The 22,187-nt window shown below is 43.1% G+C and overlaps 1 protein-coding gene across 3 annotated transcripts in view; it reads left to right on the top strand.

Moving 5' to 3' along the window:
* The window catches only part of sema6bb (sema domain, transmembrane domain (TM), and cytoplasmic domain, (semaphorin) 6Bb), a 176,738-nt gene that overhangs the window by 107,905 nt on the left and 46,646 nt on the right, over positions 1–22,187 (top strand). For all 3 annotated transcript variants that reach the window (XM_080770842.1, XM_080770841.1, XM_080770843.1), the window contains 4 exons: positions 1,210–1,427; positions 16,417–16,548; positions 17,796–17,945; positions 21,623–21,802. In XM_080770842.1, coding sequence (XP_080626968.1) covers positions 1,210–1,427; positions 16,417–16,548; positions 17,796–17,945; positions 21,623–21,802 — 680 coding nt within the window. The remainder of the gene's footprint in view (positions 1–1,209; positions 1,428–16,416; positions 16,549–17,795; positions 17,946–21,622; positions 21,803–22,187) is intronic.

The following is a 22,187-nucleotide window of genomic DNA, read 5'->3' as shown; positions in this document are numbered from 1 at the left end:
TGCTAACACACACACACACACACACACACACACACACACACACACACACACACACACACACACACACACACACACACACACACGTGTACACTCACTGTTCATGTGTGAACAGAACAGTATGTGCAAACCATGCGGCCTGAACCCACGATGCGTCATATGATGTACTGTGGAAGTATTTATAAATGCAGTTGTGCAAAACATCCTTTACAAAAGCATGCACATCCGAACCATAAAATACAAGGTGCTGGACAGAAGAACGGAAAGACTGTGTCTGCACACTCCATCATGCTTCCATGTTTGCCCACTCTGTTTTTCTGTTTACAGTACACATGCATCTTTACTTTTCTTAACCACTTAAGCCCTCTAATATGACAAATACTGTAGAGAAAATAGCCGATATTGCGTCGCAAAGCAAACCCTTTTCACATTTTTGTCTGGGTTATTGTGGTTAACAAACATATAAAGTGTTAATTGCATGGATAAAACAGAGCTCGTAGCAACCAGATGCATGGATAAAACAGAGGGGGTATCATCATCAGCAGAGGCATAACCATCATCATCATCATTTTTCGACCGCGGTCGAAATCATGGATTTCACAATGCCACGCCAGACTTTCCGGTCCTTCATTGCCATCCCTAGTTCCTGCTTACTGATGCATGTGTCCCTAGCGATGACATCAGGGAACGACAGTTTTCTACCTCTGGTCTGCTTTGAGGCAGGACTCCAGAGAAGAAGGGAAGATATAACCTCATTGTCAGCTCTGGAGCAGTGGCTAGCAAACTGTGTTCTTCTGGATCGGACTAGTGAAGAAACATGGGGAAGGTTGCCGTATATTAGATTAGTCGATGGGTGGCTCTTCCAAGACAGATTTTGCACTCTCATTAGAAGGCGGGTGTAAGTGCCATCCAGTAGCACATAGAGTAGAATCGGCTCAACGGTCGTCCTAAATATTTTTACTTTTAACATCTTACTAAGCTGGGATGACCAGATCTTATGCATGTCATTGCAGGCTGACCAGGCCATACCCTTCCTAGTTTGAAAGTCCTTTTGGGAAGAAGATATACATATATGAACCCAAATACTTGTAGTCATAAACCTGTTTCAGAGGAGTGTTCAGAGGAGGCATAACCAGATGCATGGCTAAAACAGAGGGGGGTATCACCAGCAGAGTCATGCATTTAAATGGAACCCTGCGTCTTGTGGTTTAGGTGATGGTGTCGCGCGTGGCTAGGGTGTGCAAGCGGGACCTGGGCGGCTCCCAGCGCGTGCTGGAGAAGCAGTGGACGTCCTTCCTGAAGGCCCGTCTCAACTGCTCCATCCCTGGAGACTCACACTTCTACTTCAACCTGCTGCACTCCACCAGCCCCATCATCAGGATGCACGGCCGAGACATCGTCCTGGGCGTCTTCTCCACTCCAGCTAACAGGTACTATATCGTTGTTGCTGTCGGGCAGAAACTTTTGTGCCTTTTCTTTTCTTATCTGTGTTGTAAATGTATCCTACTTACCAGCTCAGTAGAGTTGCAGTTAGAGTGTCTGCCTTGAGATTGGGAGGTCAGGGTTTGATCCCCAGCCGGGTCATGCCAAATGGGACCCAATGCCTCCCTGCTTGGCACTCAAGTTGGATTGGGGGTAAATCCCTGCGACATATTAGCGTCATGTCCAGGGGGTGTGTACTGTACTTGCACATTATGTCCAGGGGTTGTACTTGCACATCATGTCCAGGGGGTGTACTGTACTTGTACATCAAGTTGCCTCACGCTACCGAAACAGGAGATAGGTTCCTGCCCTATTGGCCTCATGGCTCGGCAAGGCTCACTTACTTACTTTCTTATTATGTCCTACTTGATTATACTACAGCATCACACAAAAGTAACAAAAGCAAGTGTTTGTAAGAAGGGACGATGTCTTGCCCACTATGGTTGTACACTTATACACTTGTACACTATCGAAATCTTGACCCTTAACTCTTATGCTTAGTAAATCTTTACCATGCTCTGGCTTCTGCTGTGAAACTCACCTACCCACCAATCACTCCAGACCATGTGCAGCATTGGTACACCGTACTGTTGCACACACACACACACACACACACACACACACACACACACACACACACACACACACACACACACACACACACACACACACACACACACACACACACACACACACACACACACACACACTGTCGAGATCAATACACTCTGAGGGGTAAAGGGATGGAGAATTCAGGACTGTCTTCACCAGGCAGAGAAAAGGAGATTCATCATGTGCTGTGATGGTTGATAAAGAACTGCATCGACAGATCAATCAACACATAGTTCCCAGGGAGAAAGAGATGGAGACGGCGTGTGTGTGTGTGTGTGTGTGTGTGTGTGTGTGTGTGTGTGTGTGTGTGTGTGTGTGTGTGTGCAGTTGGACACACACTGTCCAGTTCCAAAATGGTCTAGAACCCCTTGGCCTGCTCCTCCTCTCTCCCTTGAAGTCTGAAAATGAGCGAGAGAGAGAGAGAGAGAGAGAGAGAGAGAGGGGAGAGAGACATGTGGAGGTGCATAGGTCAAGATCATAGCCTGCAGTGTAATTTAAGACACGTTGAAGGCTTTAATAGATGGCAAAGGGGCGCTCTCTGAAAGACAACATGTTGTTAAAAACGAGATACATTCAGAGAGAGGAGAGGAGAGGAGAGGAGAGGAGAGGAGAGGAGAGGAGAGGAGAGGCGGCCGCGTACACTAGTATTCTGGCACGCTGCTATGCGCAATAACTCTCCCCATATGTAACATAAAAGGTGTAAAAGACTTGATGTGTTGTATCAGTTGATGCTCTCGTGCACCCTGTAAACTGTTTCCTGTCAGGAGGAGTCAAACACCGAATAACATTTTTCTTTATAAACCCGCCGCAGGATGTTTTGCTCTATTAAGGCGCCAGACGGCTGGGGCTTTATCATGCAGGACACATTGGGTGCCCGAAAGCTTAGAATAATTTGCAGAATAAATCGACTCAGTATCAACCTTCTGTGGCTATTCACTTAGCTGATGCTATCTTAGCGGCTCCACTTGGCACATTAAACCCATCTTGTACTCCAGGCATGTTCAAATAAATGCTAATCATTTTGAATGCTGCTTCCGGACCCAGGGTTTGGGCAGCTATAGGCTAGGTCTCAGCAGCATGCTTATTATTATTATTATTATTATTATTGCACAGCAAATGCAATGCAATACACTGTAAAATACCCCAGTGGTGGAAAGAGTACTCCCATGTTTAAGTCCAGAATTCAACACTTACTTGACTAAGTGTACAAAAGTATTGGCTTTTCACACGTATTCAAATGTATAACGTATACAAATCTTTTGAAATTAGCGTTGAGAACCACTTCAGACCTATACATTTCGGCCATTTGAAAATAGCAGATCTACAAGCTCTCAATGCGTTGCAACTTGCAACACATTGAGTGCTTGTAGATCTACTACAAAAAGTAACTAGTATAAGTTTTCAAATAATTGTAGTGGAGTAAAAGTAAAACTCCACTCAGTAGAAGCAAAATGATTGAATATTGTATATTGAATATACTCCAGTAAAGTAAAAGCATGTTGCATAAAAAATTGTACTTAAGGGCCTACAGTAGTTTGAGTAAATGTAATCAGTTTCCACCACTGAGTCTCTGAGGGTATAAAAACTTAACTCTTGAAGTAAAATGAACGCTCTCTGGGTAAATTAGAAATCAGTATTTTACAGTAACGGCTGTAATTGTGGGGGGTAGTTACAGTAACGGCTGTAATTGTGGGGGGTATTGTGCATGGGAGGTCTTGAATGGCAAGACATGCTAGTTAAAAAACACTTAAAGCGCAAATAACATGCATTTTAAAACTGCTTTTAATATTTAATATAATCTTGTCTATGTCCCTCAAAGTTATTTCTAAGGGTTTGAGCCTCAATCACCACTCTGATATAACCAGTCCTTATCATTTCTTTCTGGACTTTGAAAGCAGTTTTAGCTGCAGTACCACAATGTCCTAAGGTGGTGGGGCACTGATATGCAGATTATTTCATATTTGAGTCACTATAATACTGATGCTAGATAAAACCAGGCTTGTTTCCATTTCATGCCAGCTTAGAAAATCAACAATGGTGGACATTGTAAACAAAGTGGAAATGCAAATTTGGAACTGAAGACTAAAGAAGAGGAGGAATTATACAAAGTAGGGTGACATTGAGACCAAAATCAGTTGAGCTGTTCCTGAGAGCAATTTCCATTAAAGCAGTACAGTATATGATATGAAAGCCTGATTGTTCAAAATTGGTTATTTGTGGGGATAGAAAACACATATGGAAGCCCCAAAAACACAAAAGAAATTGAAAAAGTTGAATTTTATGTTATAGGTCCTTTAAACACCAGTATCTGTATTGTGGGGTAAACTTTCGCAGAAAATAGGAGATCGACAAGATCTGCTATTGTCGATCGGCTATTGTCCTGCGAAAGCTTACCCCACAATAACAGATCAAGACAGAAAAGACACTAGCATCAACCGCTCAACCATACTGTACATATAAGACAGCCACCACTCACAGTGGAGGAACTGGAGAGTTAATCTCGCAATCTCAAAATGTCCACCTACCAATTCAAAATAGGGACAAAAATGAAGTGGAAACAGTTCAGTCATTTAAATTAGGGATGTCCCGATTTTTGCTAAGTATCTGGTGTTGTGTTTATAGTTATATAGCTATATATCTGGTGTTGTGTTTATAGCTATATAGCTATATATTCTAGCCACTGGAACGAATTTAGATTTCCCCCAATCCGTGGAACCCATCCGGTTAAAAAAAAGGCTGTTAGCAAAATCTTATCTTGTGAGATTATATTTCCCCAGACATATCAAGTAGGTTGAGATCTCTGGTCATCTTGGTATTATGGGAGAATGTTGAAAAGATACAGGTGGAGACAACAGAGAGAGCGACAGACGGAGGGATACAGTTGGATGAGAGGGGCTGAGCCACGGCACAGAGACAAATTGAGGATGAAGTTGGAGAAGCAGGGAGAGAGCCAACAGCGAGTGTGGGGAGAATGTTAAGGAGGAGCGAGAGAGAGAGAGAGAGAGAGCGGAATTAGAAATGGAGGACATGAAGAAAACAGTCAAGGACGAGGAAGTCAATAATGCACAACATGCGCGTCCTCTTGTTTCTACAGTAGAGGGCTGAAAGTGATTAACCCGTTTAGACCTGAGGACGATTCTACAAATGTCTTCTAAATCCTGACAGTTTTCTGAAATAACATAATTTATGTTTCTATGTCAGTGGTTCTCAAACATTTTCATGTCAAGGACCCCCAAAAATATATGTAATTGGCCGCCAATTAGTTAAAAAACGTGTTGTCTCTGTGTATCTCGTCTGGAGGAGCGTCACACTCACTGGCCGAGGTCGGAGGCGATGCAAACGTGCATTTGAGTGTGTGTGTGTGTGTGTGTGTGTGTGTGTGTGTGTGTGTGGCAGTGGTGTGCATGTCAAATAATATTACACACACACACGTCTGTGCTCAGACAGGCATACAGATAAATACAGCCACACACACACACACCATACCATAAGAAAACACATACAAATATTGTGTATCGTGATAAAATAGTGATATTATGTTTTAGTTTTTCTCCCACACGCATGCACGTCGCACACGCACACACACACTGGTTCCCAGATAGCAGAATTATCAGCATGTCATAGAAGAGAACCAGCTGTACACACACACACACACACACACACACACACACACACACATTATGCTTGGCTAAACTGCTGCTGGGCGCTATTATAAATGACTGGAGTGCAGGAATGAGAGAGAGCAGGACCTGGGTGGATAGATAAACAGACAGGGGAGGGCGAGAGAGAAAGAGAGAGTAAAGGCAGTTGTATTTCGTTGCGCTTCAGTGTCGTTCAGACAAAATGGACTATCTACAAGCTCAAAACGTGTCGCAGCGTGACACGTTTGTGAGCTTGTAGATCGGCATTTTTGCCACACGGCACAGGCACACATATATGGGCTTAGGGAGACAGAGAGAGCGAGAGAGAAGGAGTGCTGAAAGCCATAAACCTCACAGCAGCGCTGTGTGGCCTTCTCCGCCACACTAAATGCTCGCCAGACAAATTGCCTTGGCTGGTAGCGTGCAGGAGAAAAACAGCGTGACGCAGGACCTGGGAAACGAGCGACTACACCGCTCCATCCTAACGGTTCCCTCCGTGCAGCCCAGGAATCACTTAACAGTCGCACACCGGCTCACCACACCTATAATGACACAATCTGCAGGACGCCTCTGTCCCTGCCGCGTGCGTGTGTGACTCGACACGAGGCTGAGAGGGATAGGACTAGACACGTCGGAGACGGACAGACGGAACGGCGGTGCCTGGAGAGGCTGCAGAGCCGACTGAATTACCACATTTATAATAATAAAATCTTCTCTTGACCACCAATTGGGCCTCTCTGCATGTGCACTGCTGACGCCCCGGGCCTTTCCGGACTTTGAGCGGGATGAAAGCGAGAGCTTGTGTTTCCCGCTGTGCTCCACCTCGACACAAACATATGCAGCGCTCAGGAGGTCAGGCAGGGAACTGGAGACGAGATGGAGGAAAGGGAGAATGTGAAACGGAGAGAGAGAGAGAGAGAGAGAGAGAGAGACAAGGAGGGAAGGGGAAGGGAAAGGCAAGAATAGTATCTAATATGCTTTTGGTGCTTTATTTAGAAGGAAAAACAGGGAGGCAGATGTAAAGGGAGAAGGAACAGGGAGGTGAAGAAGACCTTGGGTATAGCATAGCCTCATGCGTCTTAGACAGCCAGCGTTGTACATTTACTTAAGTACAATTTTGAGGTATTTTCACTTGAGTATTTCTGATCCTACATGACAGCCTCATAGTTATTAGTTATTTTGTAAATTTGGATTGTTATTACAAAACACAATAACCACTTCAGCCCTATAATACATTTCGGCCATTTGATCTTCAAGCTCACAATGCAACGCATTGTGAGCTTGAAGATCCGCTATTTTCAAAATATCATACAGTTGAAAACTTGAAACAGGACATTCTGCATTATGAGTACTTTTACTTTTGATACTAAAGTACATAAGCCAATACTAAGCCAATGCTTTTGTACTTTTACGCAAATAAATGTTGAATTCCGGACTTCCTACTTGTAACAGAGTAATTCTACCTTGCAGTATTGATACTTTTACTTAAGTAAAAGAAATGTGAGTACTTTTTCCACCACAGGTCTTAGATTTATTAGTATGAGCTTGAAATGACCATTAGGGCCTACAGCTGCAGGACTGGACTAAGCTGGCTCATTAGGTCTCAATGGGGCTTAGGTGGAATGCCTAGAAAACATTCCATACAAAGTGGAATTCCATGTAAGGCCTTCCACGGTTTATCCCACTTACAAGCCAGGACCCGGATGCTCTAGAAAGGGACAGGATTGAAGCGTGTCTCGTCTTCATAGCAACAGTACACTTGAGGTTGAGTTATATACCGGGGGAGTGGCACTTGTGTTCTGATCTACCACCACATATAGGCAATTAGTATAGATAATTAGTCGGGTCACATGGTCGTCTGCATAAGCGCAGCAGATGACGGGGGACATCGGGAGGACAAGGAGAGGGCGGGGAACAGGTTCACGGGTGACAGGAGAAACAGGAATCAGAGGGAGGATGCGCAGATGTGCTGGCTAGTCCCCCTGGGCCTGCAGCAGCAGTGGAGCGCATCATTAGGTGGGAAAGTGGAAAATAGGGTGTGTGTGTGTGTGTGTGTGTGTGTGTGTGTGTGTGTGTGTGTGTGTGTGTGTGTGTGTGTGCGTGTGCGTGTGCGTGTGCGTGTGTGTGTGTGTGTGTGTGTGTGTGTGTGTGTGTGTGTGTGTGTGTGGCAGGTGTGCCGTGTGGGATTCCGGGCACCATGATGATGACACATCACACACTAGAGCCCCAACATTAATCAAACGATAACATTCCGCAAACCATGGCATCTTTGTGGGTTCCCTGTCTGGCTCCAGGGCCCCCGGAAACTTCTTAACACGTCATCCCTGCTCGGCGCCCCCGGCGGCAAGGGAACAGTGTGTGTGCCGTTGTCGGGATTTCACAGAGAATATATTATACAAGTCATGGAGGTGCTATAGCTATTAGCTGGTCCCCCTCAGGCCGAGGCCGCTAGAAGAGGTTTCAGTGGGAGAAGAGAATGCACACACAGTGCAGTGGTGGAAAGTAACTGAATACATTTAGTACTGTGCTTTACTTCAGTATTTCCAATTTCCAATACTTCTAAGGCCTCACTCACACCTTCGCAACAGACCGATGTATGCTTGTTGTATACAAAGGGTGTGATACATCTTGCCCCAATGCATTTCCAATGGGAGTCACATGGTTTGACACAACATTTGTGTTGTATGAGGGGGCAGTTGAAACACAACCGAAAGCCATACAACAGCTTGTAGTCCAAAATGTTGTATCAAACCATGTGACTTCCATTGGAAATGCATTGGGGCGGCCATGACACTTACATCTTGCTTACATCTAGCATGCATCAATGTTGTATGCTAGATCGAAAGGTGTGAGTGAGGCCTAACTCCACTACATCTCAAATCCAAATATTACTACTTTTACTCATTTATTTATTTGAAAACTTGAGTCATTTGAGTCAGTTATTTTGTGGATTTCGATCATTATTACAAAACATACAGTACATTACATTAGCCACTTCATCCCTGTACCTGTATATATTTCGGCCATTTTAAAATAGCTGACTTTTAGATCTGTTATTTTCAAATGATCTGTAGAAAACTTTCAACGAGAACTTTTACTTTTGGTAGGTTACTTAAAGTAAATATTGAAGCCAATGCTTTTGTACTTTTACGCAAGTAAATGTTATTCTGGATATTTTAATTGTATAATATTTGTTGCAATATTGATACATTTACTGTGAAAAATGTAGTACCACCACTGTGCACGGGGAGCTAACATGAGGAGAAGTCTATAGGTGACTGACGAGAGCCGAGAATGAGAATGACTCATTCAGAATGAATAATCCAGACAGTAGGGAATGAAGACAGAATGAAGACAGATGGCAGAGTCGTTGGGTTATAGTCGTAGAAAGTTTAGAGGTAGATGAACAGATTATCGTGTGGAAATAAACAAAAAAAGAGAGTTTGAGATGGGACGACGTGACAGGTTTTAAAACTTCTCCCTGGCCGTTCTATTCTATAGTGTGATTCTAAGGTGTGTGGGGGGTGGGAGAGGGGGGAGGGGGTGGCAGTGAAGCAAGTTTCCACTTTGTGTAAGTCAAGTTGACCTCTTTCACTGACTCCATACAGAGGCAGCCTAAATGCCTGTCAGTCAGACACTGTCAGAGAGAGAGAGAGAGAGAGAGAGAGAGAGGAGGGGGGTGACCCAGATAGTCAGGCTGGCAAAGTATGAGAATGCAGAAGAGACGAGGCATCTAGTGAAACAAAAAGGAATTTACCACTGTACACCTCCTCGCACGATGAATAGCAAAATCAGCCAATCTACAAGCTCACAATGCAACACCAACACGTGACGTGACACAGCGCATTGTGAGCTTGTCGATATTTTAGCAGATTTAGAAAAACAATTGTTTCCCCTATGACATCAGGCCAACAATATAGGGACACCAGCTATTTTAGTTATATGGTTAAAGAACGTATAGACAACTTTTAAGCCAAAATTAAAAATTTATTATATAGCTTATATATTTGGCCTTTTTCCCATCTATCTTCCCCTATATAATGATGCTGGGGTGTTTTCCTGCAGATAGACACTCTCCCTTTGGCTCCCTCATGGGTGTTTATATCCACTAGTGTTTACAGCCGGGACACATCGAGGGCGTATACTATTCCTAGTATTGTGTGTGGGTGGAGGGGGTTTGTGGGGGAGTGGCGCGCAGAAAACGCGATGCAGTGTATAATATATTATATTTCCCCTAAAATATCTTAATTTTACCAACATTGTTTATGATTATTTATTGAAATTATGAGAATCGCTATGTAGCACCAGGTCTGGGTGGGGTGAAATGCAGCACAAACCGGTAGTTCAAATGAACGATGCTGTAGTGGCTGGGGAATTTGAGGGGCAATATATATTTTATAAGCACCGATTACATATAAACGAGAATATGATATCACATAGCTGATATCACATTTGATATCTCCGATTATCTGTGCACCGAGACACAGCTCTGATATCAACGACCCCCCAGAGCAGAGCCAAAGAGGGCGTGGATGAGATAGCTCGTAGCGAATGAGTGAGCAGGGAGACCTGGAGAGGCAGTTGATTTAAAGAAGCAGAATGAATTACTAAGGGGACTGAATTTATAACCTTCTGCCTTCCGTGCCTCAATGAACTATCGCTTACGCTGGATTTATTTTAAATACTAAAATATCTAAAAAACATATTACACGTATAAAAAACCCAGGAAAGTGTTTCTTGTGTCCTAAACATAATTAAAATAACATCTGGTTGCGTTGAAGTGGCCCTTTTCTACCACTGTGTGTATGTATAGCAATGGTAGCACTGAGCAGAAGACCCACAGAGAGGTGGGGGTGGAACCAGCCTGGCCTCAGTGTCTTGGCTGGGGGGGGCAAAAGACCCACAGAGAGGTGGGGGTGGAACCAGCCTGGCCTCAGTGTCTTGGCTGGGGGGGCAAAAGACCCACAGAGAGGTGGGGGTGGAACCAGCCTGGCCTCAGTGTCTTGGCTGGGGGGGGGGGGGGGGTAATCATCCCTTCCTATGAATGCTAAGTTCCTCCTGGAGAAGCCGTTGTGAACAAGCCGTCCTGCAGCAATCGGTGGGGCAGTCAACAGGAACGTGATGTGTCACTGTGTGTGTGTGTGTGTGTGTGTGTGTGTGTGTGTGTGTGTGTGTGTGTGTGTGTGTGTGTGTGTGTGTGTGTGTGTGTGTGTGTGTGTGTGTGTGTGTGTGGCAAGCAGAGGGTGACTCAGCCTCTCTGGTTCGCTATGGACACCAGACGCATACATCCTTCATCACTGATACTCTCTCTCACACGCACACACGCACACGCACACACACACACACACACACACACACACACACACACACACACACACACACACACACACACACAGTCGCGCGCGCGCGCGCACACACACACACACACACACACACACACACACACACACACCACTCCAGACCATCATTAGTCAGTGGCCAGTGGGACATAAAACTGTTGCATGTTTGGAAGGTCAGAGTTGTTATTTCGTCTCCACTCTGTTTACTTATTTCTACCTCAGTGGTGCTCTGCTTCATTGGCTACTTCTTCCCTCCTTGGTGCTGCTGCACTTCATTAGCTATGTACAATGCATCAACATGACCACCATGGTAGAGAGACGGAGGGCATCTCTCAGCCCATGTGTTTCTACACTACACTGGGAAGAAATGGGAAAAGTCAATGGTTGGCCCAAATTAATTTAATGACTTAAATTAAGTATCTAAGACAAGTTGTTAACCAATTACAGTATAGGCATAGTCCTATGTGTAGGTATTATGTTATCGTAATCGTAAAAATTACGTGTTGATTCATGTGCATTGTCCCTGTTAAATAAATAAATAAACAAACAAACAAACAAACAAACAAACAAACAAATAAATGTACAGTATATATTTACACAAAGTGAATAATGTTAGCATGTGGTCTTATTAGGTGACGTGCCAGTGAGTGTGTTTCATAACGTCCTCATGACGGCTTGCTGGGTACCGTCACAAAAAACATGCAGTAATCCTGGCCTCTAAACTGCCTCCCCCCAGGGGCACCTGATGGAGGGGAAAGGAACTGGTTGGAATACCGTGTTCCTTCCATGCGCTACGTCCAACCAGGGAACCCCCCCCCCCCCCCCCGAGAAGATGCGGCTTGGACTCCTCATGCATGGGAGTGTAGAGACCAGGATTACATTAGATAATTGACACTGGGTGAAAAACTGTGTTACAAAATCGTGGGATTCAAATTTAGGAACCCCCCCCCCAAAAAAGAAAACCCCCACATGCTTTCAATATCCCACCTTAACTCAAGTCCTCATTACCTATACTTGAGATTAATTTATTTCACATCAAACTTTTATATATGATGCCTCATTCATACAGGTTGCTGATTTTATTTGTGTTGAAAAATCAACCTGGTTTTGAAAAAATAATTATATCACTTCATCACCTCGATCCTCGATCCTTATAATCACGCTCCCATCTCAAAATATTTAGTTCCAGGGACCCATAATAACTATAATACCATTCCCTCAGCACCCACCCCATGTTCTTGTTTTTGTCAAGACCTTTCCTTAACATGGAGGTTAGAGCAGCACAGGTACGCTGTTATCTGGGACAACACAAGTTTCCACCGCTCTGGTCTGGAACTGCTTCATTGATCACCCACAACTTTCAGTTCCTTATCTCTCACAATATGCACGTTTTCTCAGTCTGATTGAGGAGCTTGCCTCTGCCCGGAGATGGAACATGTACAGTATGAGCACAATCCGTATGCACAGGTACTAGTACCACTGGCTACAGGCTATGGAGGAGACACATGGTGATATACTGCAGCTGCTGAGGCATTTCAGGCACATTCACCATTCTAGTCTAGGAGATACGTCCTCTGCTGCTTGGCCAGGGAGAACATTGTTTATGAGGTCTTTTGGCTAGACAGGAGCCAAAGACAGGATGCAGCCTAGCCTAGTTATTTATTTTTCCTGTAAAAAATGTGATTTGTTTCTCCCCTTGTACAGGGCCCATTTGTTTGTTCTGTCTACCAAAACACCAAAAAATATACCAAAAATGATCAGGTTTCAGCTTCTCAAATGTGAATACTTTCTACATGTCCATCTATTCCGGGGAATGTGCACAACCAAACTATGCGCTGACTTGAGACATTGGAACTCAAGTGGCAGTACCGATATGAACAATGATAATGCACAGTGTGTGTGTGTGTGTGTGTGTGTGTGTGTGTGTGTGTGTGTGTGTGTGTGTGTGTGTGTGTGTGTGTGTGTGTGTGTGTGTGTGTGTGTGTGTGTGAATCACTTGAGATGGAGAAAGAAAAAAGAGAGAAAAAAGAGAGAGATTATCTCAACCCATACATACACACAACACATGTAACTACTTAAATTCAAAAAAGATTCTCGCTCGGCCACATGTGGCTACATTTCTGAACATGATTTCAAGATGGCGCTGTATTAGGCTTAATTAGTATTGGTGCAAAGATACAGACTTTGATCACTTCAGTTCCTTTATTACCTAATTCTGTTGGAACAGAGCGGGCCATCTGTTCTTGAAGTGACTGCCTTCTGTCACCTGCAGAAAGCCTTTTTGTCTGCGCCCTGCGGTGACCTCTTCATTGTTCCTTATCCCAATCTCTGTCAGAAGCTCTATACTCTCTCTTTTTGCAGGCTGTCCAGACGAGTCTCACCAGTAAGGAAGGACATGGATCAAAGTTAGCCTCAGCCCATTTTGGCCTCACACTTCATTTCCTTATGGGAAAGCATCCGTCTGTAGTAGCTTTAGATTACAGGGAGTTCACTGACAGCCATGCTGGACGTCCCTGCAGTCTACTTCTAGTTCCCTGTCTTGTACTTCAGTCAGTGTGTTTCCAACCGTGGCAAGTGGTAACCATTTATCTAAAACCAATTTTTGATTAAAGACTGTGTGTGTGTGTGTGTGTGTGTGTGTGTGTGTGTGTGTGTGTGTGTGTGTGTGTGTGTGTGTGTGTGTGTGTGTGTGTGTGTGTGTGTGTGTGTGTGTGTGTGTTGACCTTGTGTGGAGTCTGTATGACACTGTTCTGGTCCTCGAAAATATGGAGATCGAGGCTATTTCACGGATTGCATATGGGCTTATAGTGAATGGTTACATTTATGGTTTTATTTGTATAGCACCTTTCATGACATGAAATGCAGCTCAAAGTGCTTTACAGAAAAATGGAGAATAAAAAAAAAGCAAGGCAACAACATTAAAAACAAGCAGTAATGCAATACAGTGAGGACATGAATAACAAAAATAGAAAATAAAAGATCAATTAAAAGCAATGTTGTAGAAGTGGGTCTTGAGCTGAGCTTTAAAAATGTCTACAGAGGCTGCCTGACGAAGGTACAGTGGGAGCTTGTTCCATGCCGACGGCCCGTAGAAGCAAAAAGCTGCTTCACCGTATTTTTTAGTTGCCATTTTTTTTGGCAAAGCGAGCAGGCCAGCAGTGGAAGACCTTAGGGGGCGGTTTGGGACATATTTAGGCAGGCAGTCATGTAGGTAGGAAGGTGCGAGACCATTGAGAGCTTTATAGACAAGTAAAATAATTTTAAAATCAATCCTAAAAACAACCGGAAGCCAGTGCAGTGATGCCAAAACTGGAGTAATATGTTCTCTCATCTTAGTTCTAGTTAAAACTCTGGCTGCTGCATTTTGGACAAGTTGTAATCTGTCAGTTGTTTTCTTAGGCAGTCCTGAAAAAAGTGCATTGCAGTAGTCAAGCCGAGAAAAAACAAAGGCGTGGATTAGCGTTTTTGCATCGTCCAAGGACGAATAGGCTCTGATTTGTGCAATATTTCTAAGGTGAAAAAAGGCAATCTTGGTAACATGATTAATGTGTGAATTAAAATTCAATTCAGAATCAATAATAACCCCCAGGTTCTTTACTTTACTGTTACTTTCTACAGTCAGGTTACCAAGTCTGCTTATTATTGATTCTTTCTGCTCACTAGAACCGATTATGAGAACTTCTGTCTTATCCTCATTTAGCTTGAGAAAGTTCTCACTCATCCAACATTTGATGCTAGACATAAGGGATAGATAGGGACGTAAGGGATAGTGATTTTGAGGTTATGTTGCGATTAGGTTATGTTATATGGTTTGGGTTTTTAATTAAATGTTTGACTTAATGTCCCCACAAAGATAGTAAGCGTGTGTGTCCTTCTATGAGAAATGTTCCGCTCAGACTTTACTTAAACAGCCTCGAGAGGATTTTAACTGGAACATGTTGTAGGGTTCATTTCTGTTTTACGAGAATCCTCCCTCTTTTTTTCCGAGAGGGAGCAAAGCTTCAATGACTCATTTCCTATTTTGTTTTATATTCAAGGGATTCAAGCCAAAGACTTTGCATGAGTCTAATCTGGCTATTGGGTCCATCTCATAACTCCGCTTCGCCCACATCTTATCCTGTCATTCCACCACTCTCGGTTCCAATTTCGTTGTATTCAAAGCGTTCAAAACCACAAAGATGACCGCTCCAAATCCAATTTGTCATCTTTATTTTGCTCCGCTCCCCCGGGAAAAACACATGCACACATGCACACACACCGAACACAATTCACATCCTATTTTATCCCTCTGTCATCCTCTGTCATCCATCTCCTGCTGTACCAACAGGCAATGCCTATATACTTTAAACAGCACTGACATTTAATTCAATTGTGAATATTGACTAATGGCTCTCTCTCCATGTGTCTTCTCCCACCTCTCTTTTTCTTTCGCTGTACCTCTCTTTCACAATCTCTTCCTGTATACTGCCTCTTATTACGACATCCCATTACTCCGACTACATCTTTCTCTGTCTCTCTGTCTCTGTCTTGTGTGTGTGTGTGTGTGTGTGTGTGTGTGTGTGTGTGTGTGTGTGTCTCTCTCTCTCTCTCTCTCTCTCTCTCTCTCTTTCTTTCACTTTAATCTCCACTGTACCAGCCTGCAGACTCTCATTGTAAACGTTTACATGCTGATGGATCATTTTACAACAGCTGTGACACTCACCATTTGTAAATCTACCAGTCACCATTAGTAATCCTCCCATCCTGCAGATGTCGCTATTATTCACTTTTGTAAACCTCTGACCCCAAAATATAATACTTCCTGATGTCAAAAGGTTGTTTTGAATGCTGTACTATTTAATGCTGCCACTGTCAGTGGGAGACTTCGATGCTGTATTGGACGTACATTCCTTCTCCCCCGAAAATATAATGGAATATAAAACAATCAATGTCTTAAAATTATCCATCAGGAGCGAGGCGAGACAAAGTTACAAATGACATCCAAATCTTGGATGAATTTAACTTGAGTATTTCCAATTTTCAATAGGCCTACTCTTGCTTCTACTCCACTAAATCTAACACACATTAACCACTTCAACCCTATAATACTTCATGAAAGGCTATAGTACTTTGGCTAGTTGGCTAGTTTGAAATAGACGACCTACTGTACAAGCTCACAAGTTTTTATTTACTTTGTGTAGAAATGGGACATTCTGAAAAGTATGAGTATATTTTGATGTCAATACTTTTGTACTTTTACTCAAGTAACTTTTTAATTCTGCATTTTCACTTGTATTTACATTGATATTTTTACAAAGAATGCAGTACTTCAACAACTCTCTCTCTCTCTCTCTGTGTTCCTGCAGTATTCCTGGTTCAGCAGTGTGTGCGTTTGACATGGAGCAGCTGGCCTCAGTGTTTGATGGGAGGTTCAAGGAGCAGAAATCGCCAGAGTCAATCTGGACAGCTGTTCCAGATGAAAACATCCCCAAGCCAAGGTACAAATGTGCTGTAATAGCTTTATTTACCACCAGTTGTTAAGTTGTTAAGTTTGTAATAAATTGCACCATACTGGCAAATCAGTAAACAAAGTAGTATTGCTGCTAGACCCTTAACCCATTAAGACCTGAGGCCAAATGCCTTCAGCGGTAATCAAATCTTTTCGTGCCAAGGACCCCCAAAATGATTTATATTTGGCTGCAGACCCCCATCTGAACATGTTTTATTGTGCCAGGGTGCCATTTTTCAAGATGTTTAAAAAATATTCAGATCTGCCATTTGTTTTAGAACCACTGTTCTAAACGACTGTTCTAAGAGGGTTTTTTTTATTGCTATGAAACTTGCAGCTTGCAGCAGAATCCCAAACATTATAAAACTGGACAGTCCACAGTCCACACCCAGGCACGGAGCCATGACCCATAGCAATGGTATTGTCACAGTCCCTCCTGGATATGGGATAGAAACAGCGGACAGTGACTGTGACTCATCAAAGGTGATGAGTGGAGATTGTTTTCAGTTTCCATAGTGCTACATGTCAGCAATGCATAGTACTATTATATTAGATTGTATACTATAGATTAAATAACTACGCTCTCTTTCCTTTCTCTTTCTCTATTTTTGGTAGAGAGGGAGAGAGAGAGAAAGAGAGAGAGGACAACATGTGTATCTTTACACAGGTAGATTTGTGTGTGAGCAATATGTTTGTGTGATCAAACTGTTTTGCAACTTGTTGCTTCTTGCGATTGGACAAGTTGAATCTCTTGCAACAAGGAATGTCACCGCACCATAGTGAGCATTAGTGAGGAAATGGGGATGATTTTGAAAAAAGGCAAAATGTTCCTTTAAGGCTAGGTTAGGTTTTAGACCATAGAACTAAGGATGTATACCCGCCTGAGAGACATGCTTCCTGTGTTGTGTCAGGGTCAAAACGTTCTTGCAGTCTTTCCCCAGATTCAGTGGAAGCGGAGGCCGGTAGTAGCATGGCTGTGTTCTGCAGATGGAGTTAATTTCAGTTCTGGTGGAGATGGATGGGTGTGTTGATTGATTGCACAGAGGAATTACTGCTCCCAGTCCAGCCGCTACTGTGCCAAACTTGCAAACTTGTATATATTGCACATTATATCATAACGTTGCATCATCCATGTTACTGCCTTTAATTAAAGGAAAAGAGCTCCCTGTCTGATGCCAACACTGCTGTGAATCAACGGTGTCTGTTTAACCTCCCACCCCCGTCTCCCCCATGCAGGCCCGGTGGCTGTGCTGTCCAAGGTTCCAGGTTCAATTCGTCCAACTCCTTCCCGGACGAGATGCTCAACTTTGTGAAGACTCATCCTCTGATGGATGAGGCCATCCCCTCTCTGGGACAGAGACCATGGATAGTCCGAACCATGGTCAGGTGAGGAAGCTGCAATCATACTGTACATACACTACATACACTAACGTGCGTGCGTGCGTGCATCTTGTGCCCCTCTCTCTCTCTCTCTGTCTCTCTCTCTCTCTCTCTCTCTCTCTCTCTCTCTCTCTCTGTGCCCATGCCCTCTCTACCATCTAATATATTATTTATGCATACACCTTATGGACAGCCACAGGGTGATTACAGCGCCTGGCTGTGCTGGAACATCCACTCACATTAAAATCGTCTTCATTTTACCATGTGAGTGTTAAAATGGACAGGCCCATTATTTAGGTTTAGGTTACTTACAGTAGGTTGATTTAGGTTTTACGCTCTCAGAGATAAATGAACACTGAGCATGTTACTGAGCTGAAGCCTGTGTGGTTCCGCTGCCCGCCCCCCATTGTTCAGAAAACAAATCCATTTAGTTGACTGATATTATTAATGACCAAACGCCCAGTGTAATTAGTTTGTTATGCAAATGTGATGAATATTGTTTTGCTCCATGGGATTCATTTCATTAATGCTGAGGTTGAGGAGAGAATGCCAAGCAAGGCATTTGAACACACTGGAGCCTGGACTGCGTTTTGCGTATTAACTAGTCACCCATATTGCACTTAAATGAATTGGAAAGCTTCCCGTTGGGGTGATTCATTGGATCCATAGATGAACGAATGAATGACCGCAGTGGGACAGATACAGTAAATTAATGACGTACCATCTTTTACAGTGGTTCTCAACCTGGGGGTATGAGGAAATTATTTCGGTTGATTAGCTTAATTGACTGCCATTGACGCATACAGTATACTATATACGTCATTTCAATTCAACACTCAGGGCTATATCTTGCACCACCCCTTAACCCTTATCCCTAAACATTTTTTACTATTTAAAAACACCTTTTACAATAGTTCAAATAGCTGATCTACAAGCTCACAACATGTAGATGTAGATCGGCTAGTTGAACTATTTTAAAATGATTTTCAAAATAGTAAAAAATGGCAAATAAGTTTAGGGATAAGGGATAAGGGTGGCGAAAGATGGAGCCCACAGACCACCATTGACATATATGTACGTCATATATATATGTACGTCATTTGGTGTTTTGGATGTTTATGATAGAGGGTGCTCTTCTGCAACCTGTGAGTGGTAGGACCATAAGAAGATGTTTATGATAGAGGGTGCTCTTCTGCAACCTGTGAGTGGTAGGACCTCCTAAGAAGCGGTCACCCGGAAATAACGTGTTGGAAAAATAAATCCAAGATGGTTTAGTCTATTATTATAGTTTATATAAAAATTATCTCTGATTTCTGTATGCTATATTCAACTGCCAACAACTATAAAAGAACGAAACATTGCGGTAAAACACTTTTTTCCCCAATGAAAGTAGAGACTGGTTGGAATTCTTTATCAGCCACTATGCATTTTGGAATTCTACCCACATAGGGGCGGCCATAGCTGAATGGTTATAGAGCTCGCCTGGGAAGGCAAAGATCCCAGGTTCGATACCAGCCCTCAGCAATGGTAAATGGTGCGTTTATATAGCGCTTTAATCCAAAGCGCTGTACATAGATTGTGCATTACATTCAACCATTCACACACACACTCGTATACCGATAGCAGAGGAAACAATGCGAGTCTTGCTTAAGGACACATCAACACTAACTCTGGGGGAGCCCGGGATCGAACTGGCTAAACAGCTGTTTACTGCTCCTAGGATGGGTAAAATGCAGGACACATTTCACATTATGTGCAAATATACAGTGACAAAAAACACCCCAAGGAGTGGGGCCCAAATTATTATTATATTATTGTCTCACCCCCTAGCGACCGGAGGTCACATGGCGAGATTAACCAACCTTTTTAGACATCTGTGTTGGTGGTCAAATCTCAAATGACAGGTTATGTTTGTTTTTTTAAACCAATCATGTTGCTTATACAAGGTCATGTGAGGGGGTTGGCCCTAGGGCTTTCAAAATTGCGGCGTTCTGCGAGACATAAAAGGCGATAGCTCTTGTTACATGAGTTTTATTCCAAGATTTAGTTTTTGCTCTACTCCAAGAATCAGTAAAATAAATTAAACCTGTAATTTATGCTGATTACAGTAACCAGTATTGATGTTTTAAAAATCTTTATTTAATCAGAAAGAAGTCGGCTGAGCACCGATACTCTTTTACACCGACAGCGTACACATTCATACCAATGCACTTCCCCTGTACAATGGCTATACCATCTGTTGATCTCTGAGCTCCACTTGAGGGTTCATTCACACTTTGCTAAGTGCCGCCCCCCACCACTCCTTACCATTTATAGGTGTGACAAACAGCCTTGATTTTGACATTAAATTGCATCGGAATATCTTCCACAAAACAAAATCATTTTTGGAGCCAGAGCCCCCCCAAAAAAACTTGTCAGCAAGGCCTGCGGCATGCAGTATGCACTGGAAAAATGTGCATGACATTAGTGTTTCAACAAACACAGGCAAATGTTTATCGCTACCAAAGAAAGAGGGAGAATCCGCAACCACATCTAGCTATTTATTATCCATCAACTACATTAACATCATTATCATTTACCGGACGAGGAGGAGTGCTCGACTACAAATAGTAGCAGTAAAAAAATTGACAAATAAAACAAACACTTTAAGGGGCGGTACAAGTTGATCCGTGATTCTGGTGTGTTGAACTAAAACTTGAACTAGATCCCAAGACTCCTTTTGAAGTTACTGCCATGATGACATCACATCATAAATACACATCTGCTATCAAAAATATGACTACACTGCACATAAACATGCTCATAAATCTAACAGAGTGATTCAGGATACACCATAACAAAGTAACCATGTCAACACATCAGCATCACAGACGCTAAGATGCGCACGTGTGTGTGTGTGTGTGTGTGTGTGTGTGTGTGTGTGTGTGTGTGTGTGTGTGTGTGTGTGTGTGTGTGTGTGTGTGTGTGTGTGTGTGTGTGTGTGTGTGTGTGTGTGTGTGTGTGTGTGTGTGTGTGTGTGTGTGTGTGTGCGCATGTGTATTTTTGCCATAAAACACAGCCACAGTCGGCATTTGTCAGTGCAGTTTTGGGGCTTGGGGAAAGGGATGAAAGTGTGTGTTTTGGGAAAACCGGGAATCACTGTCAGGTCACCCAGCAGCAACATTTCACCATAGTTTATTTTGGTATTCCTACTGCCATCATTGTTGCTAATTATTTTGTGCAGGCTAATTTCTTACATTGACGGGCCATATGGCATTGGACAATCGCTAATTGGGGGGTGGGACTTGGAGAAGGGCTAACTGCATTGCTCATGGATGACAGAGATGGATCAGGGGAGAAATGTTTCATCCACGTTCCCCCTGACGTAATTCCACAACTGGCAGTGGGTTTCAAAAGTCACAAATACACTATTCCAGACGTGACAACGTCAGTGACCTGGTGACAATGACACAGCTTTGCATATCGTCTCTATCGAGGGGAAACATTATGTCCAAAACTGTCACTTTTCAGGACGATAAAAAAGTAGCAGATCTATACAAGCTTGCGGATGTGCTACTTTTGATGCTTTTGTGTGACGCTGTAGTATGATGAATTTAATTGATCGTTGATCAAAAGGTTGCAATATGGGGATGAGAGGTTTTGTGCCTGACATCAACGATATGCCCCTGGCGGTGGTGGTGCAGGTACCAGCTGAACAGGATGGTGGTGGACACGGAGGCCGGGCCCTACAAGAACCGCACCGTGCTCTTCCTGGGCTCCAGCAGAGGGACCATCCTCAAGTTCCTCATCATGCCCAACCAGGACAACACCGTCACCAACTCCAACGTCTTCCTGGAGGAGCTGGAGGGATACAACCCCGACAAGTAAGAAAGAAACTTACATACTTACAAGAAATGGGTTTGCATTTAGTTTAGGTACTAGGTGTGGATTAGGTTGTGCATTTAGTTTAGGTATTAATTCCAGTACTATTCATTGCTGTCGAGACTAGGAAACCACCTAACTCTATTTTTTAGGTTTTCGATTATTTTCTTCTTCCTTAAATCACTACTATTGAACACCCATTACGTCTGTGTGTTGGTTAACCGAATCTGTGCCAAAACAAGATAATCTTGTGAATAGCTATTGTATCCAACTGTGCCAACCTCGAGATTACGAGATTTGATAAAAAATGATTTAAAAATACTATATTATTTTACATTTACAGTACATTTAGCTCAAATATAAAGAAAGGCCAACTGAACATAATTG

This window comes from Protomyctophum bolini, assembly GCF_963924005.1.
Source record: "Protomyctophum bolini genome assembly, chromosome: 8".
In the NCBI taxonomy this organism is placed as follows: domain Eukaryota; kingdom Metazoa; phylum Chordata; class Actinopteri; order Myctophiformes; family Myctophidae; genus Protomyctophum; species Protomyctophum bolini.
The sequence above is the reverse complement of the archived record's forward strand: the minus strand, read 5'-3'. Positions and strand labels throughout refer to the sequence as shown.